The sequence below is a fragment of the Protopterus annectens genome, chromosome 2.part1 (assembly GCF_019279795.1).
Source record: "Protopterus annectens isolate FY-2018-M chromosome 2.part1, PAN1.0, whole genome shotgun sequence".
Classification (NCBI taxonomy): Eukaryota; Metazoa; Chordata; order Ceratodontiformes; family Protopteridae; genus Protopterus; species Protopterus annectens.
In genome coordinates, this window is record NC_056729.1 from 1,219,971,339 (window position 1) to 1,219,988,869 (window position 17,531).

Genomic DNA, 17,531 nt, shown 5'->3' on the forward strand with positions numbered 1-17,531 from the left:
TTTTTAAAGAAACATCTTTATTTTAAACTATCACTTATGACATAAGCAGTCATACATTTATATAAATGAAAATGAACCACACCGACACAATCCTAGTTGCAAGCACTTTACATCACAAACCATACTGACACACTCCGAGTTAGTTGCAAACATTATACATCACTTATAATCTACCCAATCATTTTCAAACAAACATTACATAGCTCATTTATGTCCTGCCTTCTTTTAAACCTCATTTCCCCACATATGTATTGTTCCCACAATTCCCATTTTTTTCCTATGTAGTTTTCTCCCATCCTTTTGTAAAGATCTCAATTCCACTTGTTTTATCTCTATTACTTTATTCACTTCTAATCTAGTTGGTTTAGATTTTGATTTCCATTTTCTAGTAATTGCTTTTTTGGCAGCCACCATAATTAGACACAGCAAGGCCTTTACCATGTCTAGGCAATTTCAATTCTGTATAATAACTCAGAAAAGTCATCTCCCTCATCACACCAATCTGCCCACCCAGCATCTCCGACAGTGCATCCCGCAGGGTATTGTTATCCATTTTTATTCTGGACCATGATATATCATCACAGATTGTGATTGCATGGCAGTGAAATATCATTCAACAAAAGGGACTCATTTATTTTTTCACTGTTCTTTTTCCATACTTTCTCCTTTTCTTTCAGTAGGTTGTATGCCTAGTACTTTCATTTGAAGAACATTAAGTAACCTAAAACAGGTGATAAGGAAAATAGTCTGTGCATACGTGGCATGTCAAGTTGTGAATGCTCCTATAGCATGTGTATTAAGTACTGGCTTGTATAGCATACCTACACAGATAGACTGTGGTTAAGTTCTGGGACAGTGTGTGTGTCTTACACGATGCAAACATCTTCCTTGTCAAAGAAGCATTGATATCGTTGTGTGCACAGTAACATTTATTACTCCTTTCCAGCGGTCTGACTAAATCCAGATGTTCATATTATATTTGTAATGCCTGTCTTAATGCACACATTCAGTTCAATTATTTGTGACAGCCTCCAAATCTGTCTGATGTGGCACATGCAGTCAATACAGAGTTCTGGACAGAGCCTTGTATAATAGGTAGGGGTTTGAATCTGGTAACATCTGTCTGTCAGACAAATGTGTCAGACAATACTGGCTTACACACAGGCAATAGTTATGGCACACTCAGTGGGCTACCTTTTTCACACTTTGTCCTACAATGTAGGTCAGCTATACACCTTATATGATAGGAAAGTGCTGTGAGCCCTTCCAGCACATTCTTCTTGACATGACGAAGATGTGTATTTCTGTGGTGACCTATATTGTTATGCATCTCTCTGATATCTGTTTTTGTCTGTGTTCGAAAATGACATGATACAGATGTTTCTTATGTCATTCAATGCTCATCTGCATTACCTATTCCCAAAATAATTATGCTTTGTTTTGCATGTCTTCATCTGGAGTAGTCTTTATTACTGCAATTGATTTCATCAAACTACATGGCTTAATGGCAAATGAGGGATTCAATAAACATGTCTAACTGTATGGCATGCTGCCAGACCACCAGAAAATGAGATTGTCTTGATCCTCTGTTAGAACACTTTCTATCGTGTTGCTGTTGTTGAATTATTGTTATGTTACTGTTCATTGTAATTCCATGTGGGCATGTCCAGTAGTATGATGTCAGAGATGTTTGCAAATCACCAATAGAAAAACTGGACTCCTGACATGTAATCCAATCTGTCTTGTCATATATCACTTATGTATGTTGTGTGTTATTAGATGAACATTTAGCATTTAACACTTGCTTGTCGGGTCTATATCATATTATTGAAGAGGCATTGCAGCGAATGCCTCTTCCCTGACACGAAAAAAGTGAACCACAAATTACACAAAAGGCCGAATCAGCGATTTCTTCCTAGGGAAAAAAATTGCTTGGCCATCAACGTAAATTTGCCCCTTTCTCCACTGTAGTGCGATCTCAGAGTTTGGTATATTTAGTTATTGAGTTATTTTTAGTGATATGTCATTTCTGGCCGGATCAGTGATTTTTTTTTCCCTAGGAATAAAAATTGCTGATTCGTCCGTTCGCGTAATTCATGGTTCGCTCTTTTAATGTCGACGAAGAGGCATTCGCTGTAATATCTCTTTGGTAATTTAATATAGACCCTTGCTTGTCTATTACATGCTCATAGGTGATGAACCCCTTTCCTATTGGTGCTACTGTCATTTTTTTGCAAAAACATGTCTATTTCTGATGTACCTGACATTACAGCTGTAAGGTTCTTTTGTTCTTGTGTATACATGTTGAGGTGGAGAACACAGCAGTGGTGTCAGCTTGTTTGCATGCATTCCCATATATACATCTCATATAATGTATCTTCTGTCCTTGCTAACTATTTCAAGTCAGCATTTAATTAACATGTACATCACATTTTCAATCCCCTTTGTTATACTGCAGTTTTATGTCCTTATCATATCCTTTATTACCATGTCTGTTTTTGTTTATGTCATAACTGCGGGATTGTCATCGACATTAGTTATAATTACATCAGTATTTCATGGTTAATGTTAGAAATGCGTCTTATACATGTTGTCACATGAGGCTACAGTATACAAGTGCACTTTAAACATTTCCCATTCAACATTAATTAATTATGAGATGTAATACAATTTGTGCACAATTCCCCTATTTCACTTCCCCTCCTTCTGTGTTCTTTCCTTGTACTTGCTGTTGACATCTCTGGGCTACAGCACTTGCTCGTTATGTGAGCATTGCCAATGTGCAAGCCATTTTGTTTACATTCTATGCTTGTGCTTGCAAGCACCTTTCCATGGCCAAGAACTCTATTGCTAGCCATGAGAAGATGCTTGCAAATGTGTAGGAGTGATGATCAGCATGCATATTCCATTAGTGCTGATGCTCATCACACTAACACACATATATTGTGTAGGCATAGCACTCCATCTACATGATTGTTAATGAATCCCAGGCAGGATTTTACTATTATTAACCTAAATAAACTGGATCATATGCATCTTGTGTCTCACTGCAGTTACCCAGACCTCTGTCTCTCCCTACTCTAGCAACTACTATTTTATTTTTGCAGCATACCTCTCAACTTGTTAGAACAAGAAATCTGGACAAAGCCACAAATAATGGGGTGACAAAGGCCCCAAAATAGGCACACATTTTAAATATTAATCTTACAAACTTAGAAAGTTGATAGAATAACAGGTTTTGCATTAGCATGAATTTTCTGAAGGATATGAAGTCTTAAACTTAAATGTCTGCCATTATTTTATGATGTCAGTCTGCAATGATTTGCCAGTGATTTGCCAGAAAACCACATTTTATGAGAAACAGACCAAAAATACTAGACAGAAATCTGGACAATCTGCAAAAATCTGGACAGCTGAGAAGTATGTTTTGCAGTTTAATTCTGAACACTGTCAAAATGCTGGAATATTTTAACACTCTTTCTAGGACTCTTGTCTACTTTTTGGCCATCAGTGTAAAATTGTCAACAAATAATCTTTGCTTTTCCTTTCTGTAAAGCTATGTCTCCTTATTTTCCTGAATTTTAAAGTAAGCTCTTCAAAAACAAGTGTACATAATGCAGGTGACAATGGACAGCCTTGTCAACTTCCAAATGTTTATGCTGTCTGTCCCATCATTACTAATTCTGTTAGACCTTGTACATTGCTTTTAACCAAGATGGGAAATTGTCACCAGTGCTTGTATTTTTAAGAACTTCAAACATAAATTTCCATTTGAATGCACCAAAAGCTTTTCTAATGTCAAATAAAGTAATGTCTGCACGAGTATGTTTTAGTTCCCCTTTTCCAGCTTAAAACCTAGCTACAGACCACCAGTTATCTGTGCTTGTTGTGTATAAATCCAAACTGTTCTTTTTTGATCAGTTTAGGTAATTTTATGTCTAGTTTATTAGCCAGTACTTTTGGAAGAACTGTTATATCTCTAGTTTGTAATGAAAATGCTTATAATTTGCTGGGCTTCCACGATTAGCTCTCAAAGCTCAAACTTCTGAGTATCAGAATCCCTGAACTCTAAACCTCTAAAACAACTACTGAAAAAACACATTTAAGTGTTTTCCAAAAAGGACAATTCCCTTGCATTCCCCATGTGTGGAGTAAGTCCCACACCTCAAATATATAAATATCCATATATACCAACTCCACAGTCAGAGCAACTCAAAGAAGGGAAAATTACCCCAAAAAGGAAATCCCTGCCAGTACATCTCATTGACAATGATTTTTTATGGAGGTATTTCTATCAGCATCAGGCAACTGACACTTGAGAAATCAAACTTTTTTTGTTCACTAGTATGGTTGCACTTATTTTATCTTTTGGAAGAAGTATTATTTTACCCATTTTCACTTTTTTTTTGCATGCGTAACCTTATTAAACTTTATTTGGGTGGTACAGTGGTACAGCGATTAGCATTGTCACCTCACAGCAAGAGGATCTCTGGTTTGATTCTCAGCTGAGGTGCCTTCTGTGTGGAGTCTTCATGCACTCCCCACATTTGCGTGGGTCCCCTCTGGGTGCTCCAGTTTCCTCTCACATTCCAAAGATATGCATCTGGAGCATTTCTCTCTGGTCCTCCACTGAAAATGGGTTCTGTCCAAGTCTGATATTCCCTTTAAACAAATGTTATATAAATAAAATAAATAAATAAAATAAACAGCTTCCAAAACAGTGTAGCCCACACAGCATCATAAAAACATGAAACAAGAAAAAAGTTGTAGAGGTCACCTCACACAAGACACCAGTTTATTAGTTAAGCTTATTGGTCCCCTGTCAATCAAGACTTTATCAGAACTCATTTACTGAAATCAGGTGAGGAAATAATTATTTGTGAGTTTGATACCTTTGTTTTCAATGGGAACGGCAAAAGTTTTAAGTGTGAAGTGTCAATCAAGCAAGGAAATTAATATTATAGGGAGAACTGGAAGTCCACAACCAAGAAAGCTGAAAGGTTATTAAAGCATTTAACTCAACTTTTAGCTTAACTTTTCAATTTTTTTGTTTTGGATCCTTTATGTTTTGAAGTCTGGCATTAGTCATTTGTGTGTTGAAGTTTATGCACTTCAGCATAAAGCATTGTAATCATACATTATATTTTATAGAGAGAAGCAAAGAGAGAAACAGAGAGAGAGAGAGAGAGAGAGAGAGATGGATGAATATAATATAAAGTATGTGCATTTTACTGAGTATTTAAATGTAAACATTCTTGTGTACAGCAGCACATGAGCAGATACTCCTTGTTGATTGGCATGGTCTTTTAATTAAAAAAAATTCAGCCTAAGTGCAGCTGATATTGTCTAAGAACTGTAAGTGTACCAAAACTTATGGAAGCTGCTGATAATATGAAATACTTTGCAGTGTAGTACAGAAAAAGAAATGTTTTGGCAGAATATGTGAACAGTTAATAACCTGATACCAAGAGCAGCAATGGAACTATATTAAAAAATGACACTAAAGCTAATAATACTGATTTTGTTTTCTATCTGCAGATAACAAATATGCTCCTGCAGTCACTCTCAATGGATTCATATTTATTCTTGGAGGGGCCTACGCCAGAGCCACAACTATTTATGATCCAGAAAAGGGGAATATTAAAGCAGGCCCAAACATGAATCACTCAAGACAATTTTGCAGGTATTAATTTCTAATTACATTTGCATTTTTTGATGCATCTTCTTTTGTCATTTAATTTCCTAAACATGGAAAGCTGCATGTGATGTATTTCTTATCATACTGACCTCATTTCATATGCAAGTGCTTGGTTTCAACAAATATTAATTTAATTTTCTCAGGCTGGGACAGAAAAATGCACATCATGCAAATATATCATTAAATGTTAAACAGATTGTGTTACATTTCAAATTATGCACCCTGTATCATAAGTTTTAATTTATTTATTTGTCTAGTGACACAAGAAAAGCACAGTTCAGGCAGATGTCTTTTTTTATCTGTTGGTTGGACTATACCTTGATTATATTGTTATTTAATGCCCTTGTTTAATTTCCATTAAACCACCTGAATATAAATTTACTTATTTCTTTGAGCACTCCAAAGAACTAATTTTCAAAACAGATTAAAAAATTACAAATAGGGAAGAACCTATGATTAAACCCACATAATGTTCAGACTTATTTGTATTATGACATATATTGATTGTCCCCAGAAAATGACTAAATGGGGTGATAAAAATGAATAAGTAAAACAAACTGTAAATAGAAAAAAAATGTTAATTAAAGAAGTTAGGCTAGAGACTAATTTATTTAGTCTGATGCAGAGGGTAGTAAGAAAATGATAGATTTGGTTGTGGTACAATGCAATGAGGAAGACTGTAAAAGTAATTTAACATAAACTTTCATTCCCCTAAGAAAAATTTGTTAAGCAGCTCCACATCGCATGAAGGACTAACTATGAGTGAAATTTGGGTTAACGGACTAGTCGCTGCAATGTACATACTCACAAACATCTAAAACTGCCGTCCTATGAACATGCTATGGTATTTCATTTTCTGGTCACAGCTCTATACACAGACAATCTTAGAAAAAATAAAGTACCTCATAGAAAAGCAGCAGTAATAGGGGCAAACAACTCTCCCGTAAAGGAATGTAGCAACTGTAATGTACTGACATCTAATTCAGAAACAGTGTTTGAGTACAGCAAAATTAAAGGGTAATCATAATTGGAGCCTAAACCTGTAATAATATACAACAGAATGTAAATATTCATTTTCTGTAAGCATTCCTAAAACGTTTCTTAAACTTAAGAAAGCAAGGAAGCCCTCCATGCATATAGAAATGCTCAAAAGAGGTAAGATGTTGATATGAGCACTGTTTGGCTTTGTCTAACAAGTATCCCTTGTCAGGGCGGGAGCTTAAACTAAATTGGTATAGGTATAATCACCTTTACCAGATAAGTAAGCCTGTCTCGTGCCTGGCATCACATAATCACCTTTACCAAGTAAGTAAGCCTATCTCATGCCTAGTATCACATAATCACCTTTACCAGATAAGTAAGCCTGTCTCATGCCTAGTATCACATAATCACCTTTACCAAGTAAGTAAGCCTGTCTCGTGCCTAGTATCACATAGTCACCTTTACCAGATAAGTAAGCCTGTCTCATGCCTAGTATCACATAATCACCTTTACCAAGTAAGTAAGCCTGTCTCGTGCCTAGTATCACATAGTCACCTTTACCAGATAAGTAAGCCTGTCTCGTGCCTGGCATCACATAATCACCTTTACCAAGTAAGTAAGCCTATCTCATGCCTAGTATCACATAATCACCTTTACCAGATAAGTAAGCCTATCTCATGCCTAGTATCACATAATCACCTTTACCAGGTAAGTAAGCCTGTCTCGTGCCTGGCATCACATAATCACCTTTACCAAGTAAGTAAGCCTATCTCATGCCTAGTATCACATAATCACCTTTACCAGATAAGTAAGCCTATCTCATGCCTAGTATCACATAATCACCTTTACCAGGTAAGTAAGCCTGTCTCGTGCCTGGCATCACATAATCACCTTTACCAAGTAAGTAAGCCTATCTCATGCCTAGTATCACATAATCACCTTTACCAGATAAGTAAGCCTATCTCATGCCTAGTATCACATAATCACCTTTACCAGGTAAGTAAGCCTGTCTCGTGCCTGGCATCACATAATCACCTTTACCAAGTAAGTAAGCCTATCTCATGCCTAGTATCACATAATCACCTTTACCAGATAAGTAAGCCTATCTCATGCCTAGTATCACATAATCACCTTTACCAGGTAAGTAAGCCTGTCTCGTGCCTGGCATCACATAATCACCTTTACCAGGTAAGTAAGCCTATGTCATGCCTAGTATCACATAATCACCTTTACCAGGTAAGTAAGCCTGTCTCGTGCCTGGCATCAAATAATCACCTTTACGAGGTAAGTAAGCCTGTCTCATGCCTGGCGTCACATTCATGAGGTGCAGGGATAAACCATGGATATTAAAAACAGTGCCAAATTCCCCACAAATAAAAGAGCGATGGACGTCGTCTTTACCGATGCTATGTTTGGCAAACTGCTTGTTTAAACTTTCCCATTTTCATTGAACGCACATGGAGTGCACCTCATAGCACTTTTTTACTTACAGAGAGAGAGACAGACAGACAGACAAAGTCATGAAGTACCAGGATTTACATGCAGAAATGAAAGCTATATGGAAGAAAGATACCCAAATAGTTCAAATATTAGTAGGAGCAACAGGATTAATAAAAATGAATTTATAGTCATGGTCAAATTTGCTACCAGTTCGTGTAACCCATATGGACTGCAGAAGGAGCCAATTCTGGGCATACTGTGGCCGCCGAGAAGAGCTCTCTTAGCTAATCTCAAATTCTGAAATAGTACTCATGTCATGAACAATAATTGTACCCTGGCTTAGGAATGGGATCCCTTCTTGTCATGGCATTACAAACCCAAAACACTTGGAGAAATTAAATCAGCATTAGAAATGTCCTTCGTTGATGACTTAATGCATTTAGACCATGATGCTGCCATCAGTCTGATATAATTTGCAATCGCACCATCTACCTGTCTGGGATTTGTTTATCTACTGTATGATAGCCTCAGTAATTTAATTGCTGAATGCATCTGTTAAGACTGGCTGGTTGATTCATCCAATAACCAAATGGACTAAAGAATCAATACTCTGAACTGATTTTGTTCATTCGGGATATACTTTACAAACATTGGATATGTCCTAATGGTGTGCTTTGCTGAAGATTTTCCATTTCATGAGAATATGCTATACTGGAAGCTCAGTGATTTGTACAATGTCATACTCTGAACTTTGGAAATGAAAAAGAAGTTTATAGTGTAACGTCTCAGAAAGATAGGCCTTGGAGAAGAAAGAAATGATTCCATTAGGAAAAGTGTATTTAATGTCAGCCAAAATATGTATGTTTCTAGTGTTTTAAAAGGATGCTTAACTGCAGAGTCAACAACAGATCCCATATTTGCAACTGCGACTTCTTTTTTTTCTGGCATTGTGTAAAGCTTAGTGGTAATATAATGCATTTGGTATAAATCCAAGAGGCAGACAGTGTTGTTGCCTGTAGCCTTAATGCTGCAAGTAGTAGACCTGCAGTATGGCCAGAGTTAGACTCTAAGTTAAGTATCAGAACAGCTAAGCTAAAGGAAGGGAGCTGTGGTGACGGATACTGTGTATTGTCCATCAGACAGAACAAGGGAAGAGGATAAGGCACTGTAGGAGAGAATAAAGAAGTGGAGTAGGAAGCGAAAGAGAATAATAACCATAAGTAATCTGAATCTAGAAGGGAGAGCGTGAGATATTTCAAGCTCCAAGGTACAGACAGGGGAAGCTTGTGGATGCCCTAAGGCACAGACATATAGCAAAACCATTCAAGTCATTTGGGCATTGCTAACTGACAAAAACTGGGGCATGAATGATTTGTTAAAAAGCCTCTAGGGCCATTAGCTTAGCAACCTCCTGTGGTAGAGAAGGAACAGGAGCTGAGTGAGGTCTTGGACAAAAGTGGTTCAGATAGCTGGTAAAGGATTGCACTATGAAGAATTAAATTCTGGATGTAGTTCTAACTGATGCAGAAGGTGTTATAGATGTCCAGATTAATGCGCCATTAGCCAGCAGTGATCAGGCCACTCCAAAATGTCATCATCTTGGGGAAAAGAGAAATACCAAGATAGTGCAGTCTTCGGCTTTCTTGCACAAACCCTGGAGTTACAAATTATTGATTGACATTTAGAGTGTTGTTCACTAGTGTAGTGATGTTAAACCAGGTATTGTGATAGATCAAGTACTCGGGACTATGGACATGGATGTGGGAGAGAAGTTAAATACATAAGAAGGAAAGCCAGGTATTTGCTGTGACATAGAAGTATAAATCCCTGACTATGGCCTAGATGACCCTAGTTTGATTAGCAGCTTGGGTGTCTGCAGGAGTGAGCAGGGGAAGATGGCCATGCTCTTCCTGGTCAGGATGGTGCTGTCTGCACACTGCCAAATACCTAGTAGGAAGGAAGGTGGTGCAAATGTGCAAGTATTAAGCTTGCCAAGCCACCAGATGGTGGTAGCCGTCAATGAAGATGTGCAGAAGAATTCACTCACATGGGGGAAGGCTTTGTGGGCCCAGTGGTAATACAGATCACATTCCCCTCCTAGGTGCAAAGTTACACCATCACAGATGCCTGCATTGCCAGGATGCTGACAAGGGATTAAAGTATCCTTGTGGCTGCCTGAATGATGCCCCCAAGACAGCTAGTGGGTGAAATATTCAGTTAAGGGAATGAAGGGGCCATGTCCATTGGACAGAGACTTGATAGTCAGTAAACAAAGAGCAAAAAACATCCAGGAAAAAAAAAAAAGAAGAAGGCTAATGTGGTTACACAGAAATGTAAGACTAGCAATTAAGGCAAAATGTATAGCCTAAAGATGATGGAAAAGAGGGTTCAGGAGGTAGAGGAAGATCAGTATAAGACAATGGAAAAAAAGTAACAAAGATGGTAAGGGAAGCAAAGGCTGTTTTTAGGTACTTAGAGAAAGAAGGAAGGGAGGAAGGGACAGAACTGACCAAACCAGCCAAAGATGGGACGGAAATCACAGAAAATGTAAAAATGCCAATGACCAAATGAATACCTTGCATCAGTTTTCACAAATAAAAGCAAGGAGGATTTCATAGTTAAGGGAGGCAGAATAGGGAGAACAGTGGATAGAGAGTAGGACAGAGAGAGAGGAGGTTCATAAGGAACTGGTTGAAGTTAGGGAGGATTAGACAGGTGCAAGGACTAGACGGGACTGCCTCAGTGAGTCCTCAGAAATCTGGCCATTCTATTGACATGCTTTGTTTTCAGCAGCTCAGTAGCTAGTGCAGCAGTGCCAGAGTGCCTTGGGGGGGGGGGGGGGTGGTACAGTAGTCGTATTGACCTTGAATGAGTAGAGCAGAAAAACTGGCAGAAAAGACATGGAGAGAATCTTCTGGGAAGGAATAGTAGAATGTATATTGCACAACAGTCTCCAGGACAAAAGTCAATATGGGTTTATGGCAGAAGTAGCTGTCAGTCAAACCTGATCCAGATTTATGACTGGCTTACATGTGAAGTTAGGGACTAAAAGTGGATATAATGTACTTATATTTTATTAAGGCTTTACACTGAATCCCACACAAGGGTCTTATATCAAAGCAAGAGGGGTGGGAGATAGGACCAAAATGTGGAAATAGATAGCTGCATGGTTGAATAGTAAACACAGATGGTTCTTATGCTGTGAGAGGGACAATGTGAAGAATTAGGAAAATAATGGACTTCCAAAATGGTTGCATACTGAGCAACTGCTTGATTTCAGCTCTCCCAGTGTGCATATAGAAACTGAGAAAAAGGGTCAGTGAAACTAATCAGTCAGGGTAATGTTCAGTACTTGCTACTAATTATAATGCCTTGATGCCAGTAAAAGACATATTTGGAGAAAGCAGTGTGTGTTGGAAGAAATTTGGAGAACTTGAAGGAAAATCATCCAGAAAAAGTGAAGAGAAAACTTTGGCTGGGAAGAATCCTGCCGCTGTTCAGCAAAAAGCAGTTCACATTTCAATTTTGGTATGTGAGATGGCTTCCCATAATTTAGAGGGAAACATAAATCGAATGTACTCAGGGATGTGTAAAATAAATGAAACACTGAATGCATATATCAATTAGAATTACAAAAAGCTGGGAAAAACAGAAGAAACTTTAATCATACCTTTCAACTGTCCAGATTTTTGCAGATTGCCCAGATTTTTGCCTCATTTTTTTTTTGGTCTGTTCCTAATAAAAATTTAGTTTTTCTGGCAAGTCATTGAGGACTGAAGTCACACAATACGTTTGAGTTTTAGACTTCATATCGTTCAGAAAATGTATGCTAAAGTATAATGTTTTCTAGCAATTTTCTAAGTTTATAATAGCAAGTAATTAATCTTGAGACCTCTGAGCATTCTTTGCAAAGAAAAATGTAATACTTAAAGATACAGTGGCAAGTAGTTCAGTGAAAAAGTTTGAAACTGTGGAAGTGACTAAGAAGTAGTTTAATACACTTAGCATGGATAATCATAATTTTAGATTATGCAATGTCTGTGGGTTCAGACGACGATTTTGGGACATTGCTCCTATCCGGAGGGGTAAACTTCATTTGTTGAAAATTTACATAGTTCAGCATGTTTGTTCTAAGTTAAAAGAAGATGGGTGGTTGAAAATTTATATAGGTTTTTGTTTGCGTGTTTTTATTGAAGCAAAAAGTCATTAATAACGTAACATAGGTTCAAATGGAGATGACTAGAAGCAACTGCTCAAAGATCAGCCTGCCAAGCATTAGTGTGGGTATGTAAGCCAAATACTGGAAATATACATTCAAAAGAACTGTCATGTATAACAGGTGGCAATAATAGCTTCAGTCAAAATGACTTTATGTTCATGTTATCATGGAATATAAATGGTCTTACAGGTATAATAAAAAAGTAAAGAGTATTGTTTGATATTAAAAATGTAGGGGGCAAATAGCAATATTGCAAGAGACACAATTGAATAGAAATGAGCATGTGAATTTGACAAAGCAAGGATTTCAGAATGAACATTCAGCCCAATATCAGGGACAAAGGAAAAGGGAAGTAATAATACTGATTGCTAGATGTGCTCCCATGGTGATAAAAGAGGAAAAGGACAATAACTGGAGATTTGTGGTAGTAAAAGGCTGTTATCAAGGGAGAATGATTACAATGGTATGTTTATATTCCCCTAAAAATGGCTATTATGGAGGTTAAACAATTATAGAGAAATAATCAGTTTTCAGCAGGGAATATGTTTTATGCATGGGGACTGTAACTTGATTTGTAATAGCGAGGATGTAACAGGAGGACCTAGAAGGGGACTATAACAAAAGAGGGCAGACTTTTGAAGAAATATATGAGAATATTTGGTGTGGAAGATTGAATTCAGTAGTAGAAAATCAGACAGAATATTTAGTGTGGGAGGTGTGAGTTCAGTAGTAGTAAATCATATATATTATATATTATTCCTCAAAGTACAATAACTGGACTAGACTAGATAGAATGTGTATTTCACAGGAACATGTGCATATAATTAAAAGCTTTGATACACATCTAAAAAACAACTTTAGATCATGCACTATTAAAAATTAAGAGAAATATGCAGAGTGATATAAAAAATGAGACACTAGTACTGTCCTACTTCTTACAAAGATAGACATCTAAGGAATGGGTAGTGGAAATTATTCAAAAGTTAATCGGGAAGATACCAACTTCTTCAGAAAGGATAGAGATTCGTATCAAATGAAAATAGAGTTTAAAATAGGGTAGACATAACAGAGAAAGAGATATGGGAAATAAATAATAGGACTTATTTAGAGGGGCTGACAAAGATTAAAACTTGCAGAATAAGATAAGTCTAACAGAACAAGAAGAGGAACAACTGCAGAGAGGCAAATGGAAAATAATAGATTATTTGGATAATATGCATGAGTTTAGGGAGGTTACTGTTAAGCACCTATTTTTGTTAATATCTCCAGAGCACAAAAGTGCAACAACTTACACAAAAGAAAATAGAAAAGGTTCTTGCAAAACTTAGGGAGTTTATGACAAGAAAAATAATCAGAGATCCTATAGAGGTATTAGAGATACTTCAGAAATGTTATGAAAATTAGTGTAAATTAGAGGGATATGGAAAATAAGAAAAGGCACAAATGGAAATATTTATAGAAGATTTAATTATGCTAAGGTTAGGGGAAGACAAGCTCAACAATTAATGGTTAAGAGAGGAAGACATGATATAAAAATTGTGATACAGAATCAATCTACTTCCTGTGAAGTCTGGGTGCTAAGAGGAGAAAAAAGATAACAGTATTTTAAAATGGGGGGCATCAACATCTTGGAGAAAAAGGCTGTGGTGGTTATATTACACAAATACAATGAAGACCATTTGGACCCAGCTTCAGATGAACTCATTTCAATTTTAAATCATGATTATAAAGTGTTTATGGCTGTACTATCTAAGAGAATGGCAAAGGCGTTGCCAAAATTAATATATATGAATCATTGTGGTTTTGTGAAGGGGAGGCAACATTTAACAACATTAATAAAACAAAGATCCAGAGGGAAATAAAATATCAGAAAACACCTTTATTGTTGGTGGGTCTTGACACAGAGAAAACATTTGATAGACTCAACCTAGATAATAGTAGTAGAATAATAGTGTTAATTAAATTGATATATAATGTGTGAAAGATAAGAGTTAAGGTGAGAGAGTGCCTCTCAGAACAGCTGTGTTTGAAGAGTGAGGCAAGGCAGGGGTGTCCTCTTCTCCCTTTTTTGTTTGCTTTATATATAGAGCCACTGGCAAAGAAAATAAGGGACTCACAAATTCAGGGGTATAACTGGTAATCAAGAAAAGTTGGCTTAATTTGCAAATGATATTATTTTGTAATTGATACATCCAAAAGGACATTTCAGTATTGTGGAATATTTTGAACAGTTTCAAGTCTTTTTGGAATATAAAATGAATGAAAATAAAACAAAGTCTATAATGATAAACTATGTACATGATTTGGTTTAACAATACCCATATTAATGGGACATAATAAGATGAAGTATTTAAGTGTGTAAAGTAAAAAAAGATTCTCTTATAGCAGCTAAGGATATGTGAGAAGAGACTAAACAAGTAATACAGAAACTGAGAAACTATAAGCTCTGTATTATAGATATGGATGGTAAGATACAAGTAGTGAAATTCTGCTATATGTAGGTCAAGCATATTTTACCAACCAAAAGAGAAGCTGTGCACAATAATTAATAAAGAGATGAAGGGTGGCTGCAGTAGTGTAGCGGTTAGCATTGTCACCTCACAGCAAGAGGTTCTCTGGTTTGATTCTTGTCTGGGGTGCCTTCTGTGCTGAGTCTGCATGTCCTCCCTGTGGTCACGTGGGTTTCCTCCAGGTGCTCCAATTTCCTCCCACTTTCCAAAGACATGCAATAGGTGGATTGGACATTCTAAATTGGCTGTAGGTGACTGTGTGTGTGTGCCTGTGAGTGAGTGAGTGAGTGAGTGAGTGAGTGAGTGAGTGAGTGAGTGAGTGAGTGAGTGAGTGAGTGAGTGAGTGAGTGAGTGAGTGAGTGAGTGAAAGGAATGAACTACCACTGTAGGGCTAGCCAGCTGGCGGTGTAAACCTTGGCTTGAGATGATTGTCACTGCTGAAGTGACACCCTGACCCTATGTGCAAAATGGGAAAATTGGTTGAAGATGGATGGATGGATGGATGGATGGATGGATGGATGGATGGATGGATGGATGGATGGATGGATGGAGGAAGTTTTTTGGAAGGGAAAGAAGGCAAGAGTTAAGTAAAATAACTTGATCCTCCCCATACAGCAAAATGGTTAAATCATTAACACCTATGTGATGTGGAATTTCACACCTCTAGCAGCCTACATGTAGTGTGCATTGCAGAGCATTTTCTGAAAAATAAACTTAAAACGCATAAGACAGATAAATGGAAATATTTTGTGAACAGTAAAATTATAAAAGTTGCACAGCTAGCAGTGTTACCAGTAAGAAGTAGAGTGATAATAGTCAGTGTGTTTATAGTCTTTCTGTAAATAATATAATATATTTTAAGGCACGCAAACTCCAAATTATATTTTTGCTAAACTTTCACAAATTCTCATATCTTGGAAACTGTACAATCTAGACAGATATTGTTAGAACATGTTTGTTAACCAGACATATGCTTTCCCATAAGAATGAGAAATTCCTCTATGAATGCATGTTTATTAATTCATTTACAGAAATATAAAAGCATATTCTTAATTGTATACTTAGCAATATGAATAACACAGAATATCTGTCAAGATGCACGACTTGGGTCTATATCAGACCATCGAAAGGAAATTGTGATCGCTCTAAAGAGTAGAAATGCCGGACCTTGAAGTGCTTTTTTTGACATATCAGTACAGCGAAGATTGGAATATTTGCCCTTTCCTCACTGTAGTGTGATCACGGAGTTGGAATATACATTTAGTGGGGGGGGCACAACCCCCCATAATAATAAGTTCAAGGTCCGGCATTTTCGCTCTTTAAGCATTCACGATTTTAATCATTCGATGTTCTGATATAGACCCTACAACTTACAGTGCAAATATCAAAGTTAGCTTTCTTCAACAATATCTAAAGTTTCACCTGTTGTCATGGAACAGTTTGTAAGTCCCTTGGTTTTTGAAGTAATTTTGAAGTATTTAGAATATGAGTAAATATTGTTTATTTTCATAACTACTAACAAACAACTAGCAATATCTCAGGTATAGTGTGATATAAATGGACATTGATAATGAATTTTCCTGCTTCACATCATGACATATCATGCCATACCCTTCAATAACATGTAGGGCTCTCAGTTAAGAAAATATAAACATAATGATGAAAATATGAATAATAAGTGACAGTGATTTATTTTAGTATTGCAGCAAATCCTAGATTAACAATCTTAGTGTGACTTTGTTAATACTGCTTTGTACTTTCTAATATTGCCTATTATTAGCCGATAAGTTGCTTAGTTAAAGAAGCCAGACCCAGAAAAGGTATGGATGCTATAAGGAGCAAGAAATATGAACTGGAAATATACAAAAAAAGGTATTATAGACTTGAATGAGTTAAGAACTACCTGACTTTGAATGAATACTTTACAGCTACAAGCAGAAGCTATAAATCAGAGCAGAAAGGGATGATGATGAAATGGGAGGAAATTTGAGAAATAAGGAGAAAATAGGATCTTGGATTCAGATCCTTAAAGAGAATAACAACAACCTTACAGAATATTATAGTCATAAATTTGCAGAAAATGTCCTCTAAGAACCGGAGCCAGCATAGAAATTCCTCTATGAATGTATGTTTATTAATTCATTTACAGAAATATAAAAGCATATTCTTAATTGTATACTTAGCAATATGAATAACACAGAATATCTGTCAAGATGCACGACTTGGGTCTATATCAGACCATCGAAAGGAAATTGTGATCGCTCTAAAGAGTAGAAATGCCGGACCTTGAAGTGCTTTTTTTGAGATATCAGTACAGCGAAGATTGCAATATTTGCCCTTTCCTCACTGTAGTGTGATCACGGAGTTGGAATATACATTTAGTGGGGGGGGCACAACCCCCCATAATAATAAGTTCAAGGTCCGGCATTTTCGCTCTTTAAGCGAAAGAGATTTTGCCAAAAGGGATGATGAAAGTAGGAGTACAAAAATAGGCAAGAGGGGCTAATATTTACTGGAGAAAATTGGCATGGGAACCAAGGTATTGGGAGCAAAAAACTAGAGAGGGAAAGATAGTACAGCGAAATGAGCCCAAGCAGATGCTTGGACTGCAGGTTAGAGACTGCCTTCTCTATCAGGATTGAAATCAGAGTATAGGCAAAGAGAAAGGGATGGGAGTTCTAAG

The 17,531-nt window shown here is 36.8% G+C and overlaps 1 protein-coding gene across 4 annotated transcripts in view; it reads left to right on the plus strand.

Moving 5' to 3' along the window:
* Window positions 1-17,531, plus strand: part of KLHL29 (kelch like family member 29) — a 2,735,259-nt gene that overhangs the window by 2,706,414 nt on the left and 11,314 nt on the right. For all 4 annotated transcript variants that reach the window (XM_044062747.1, XM_044062745.1, XM_044062748.1 and 1 more), the window contains one exon: window positions 5,539-5,683. In XM_044062747.1, coding sequence (XP_043918682.1) covers window positions 5,539-5,683 — 145 coding nt within the window. The remainder of the gene's footprint in view (window positions 1-5,538; window positions 5,684-17,531) is intronic.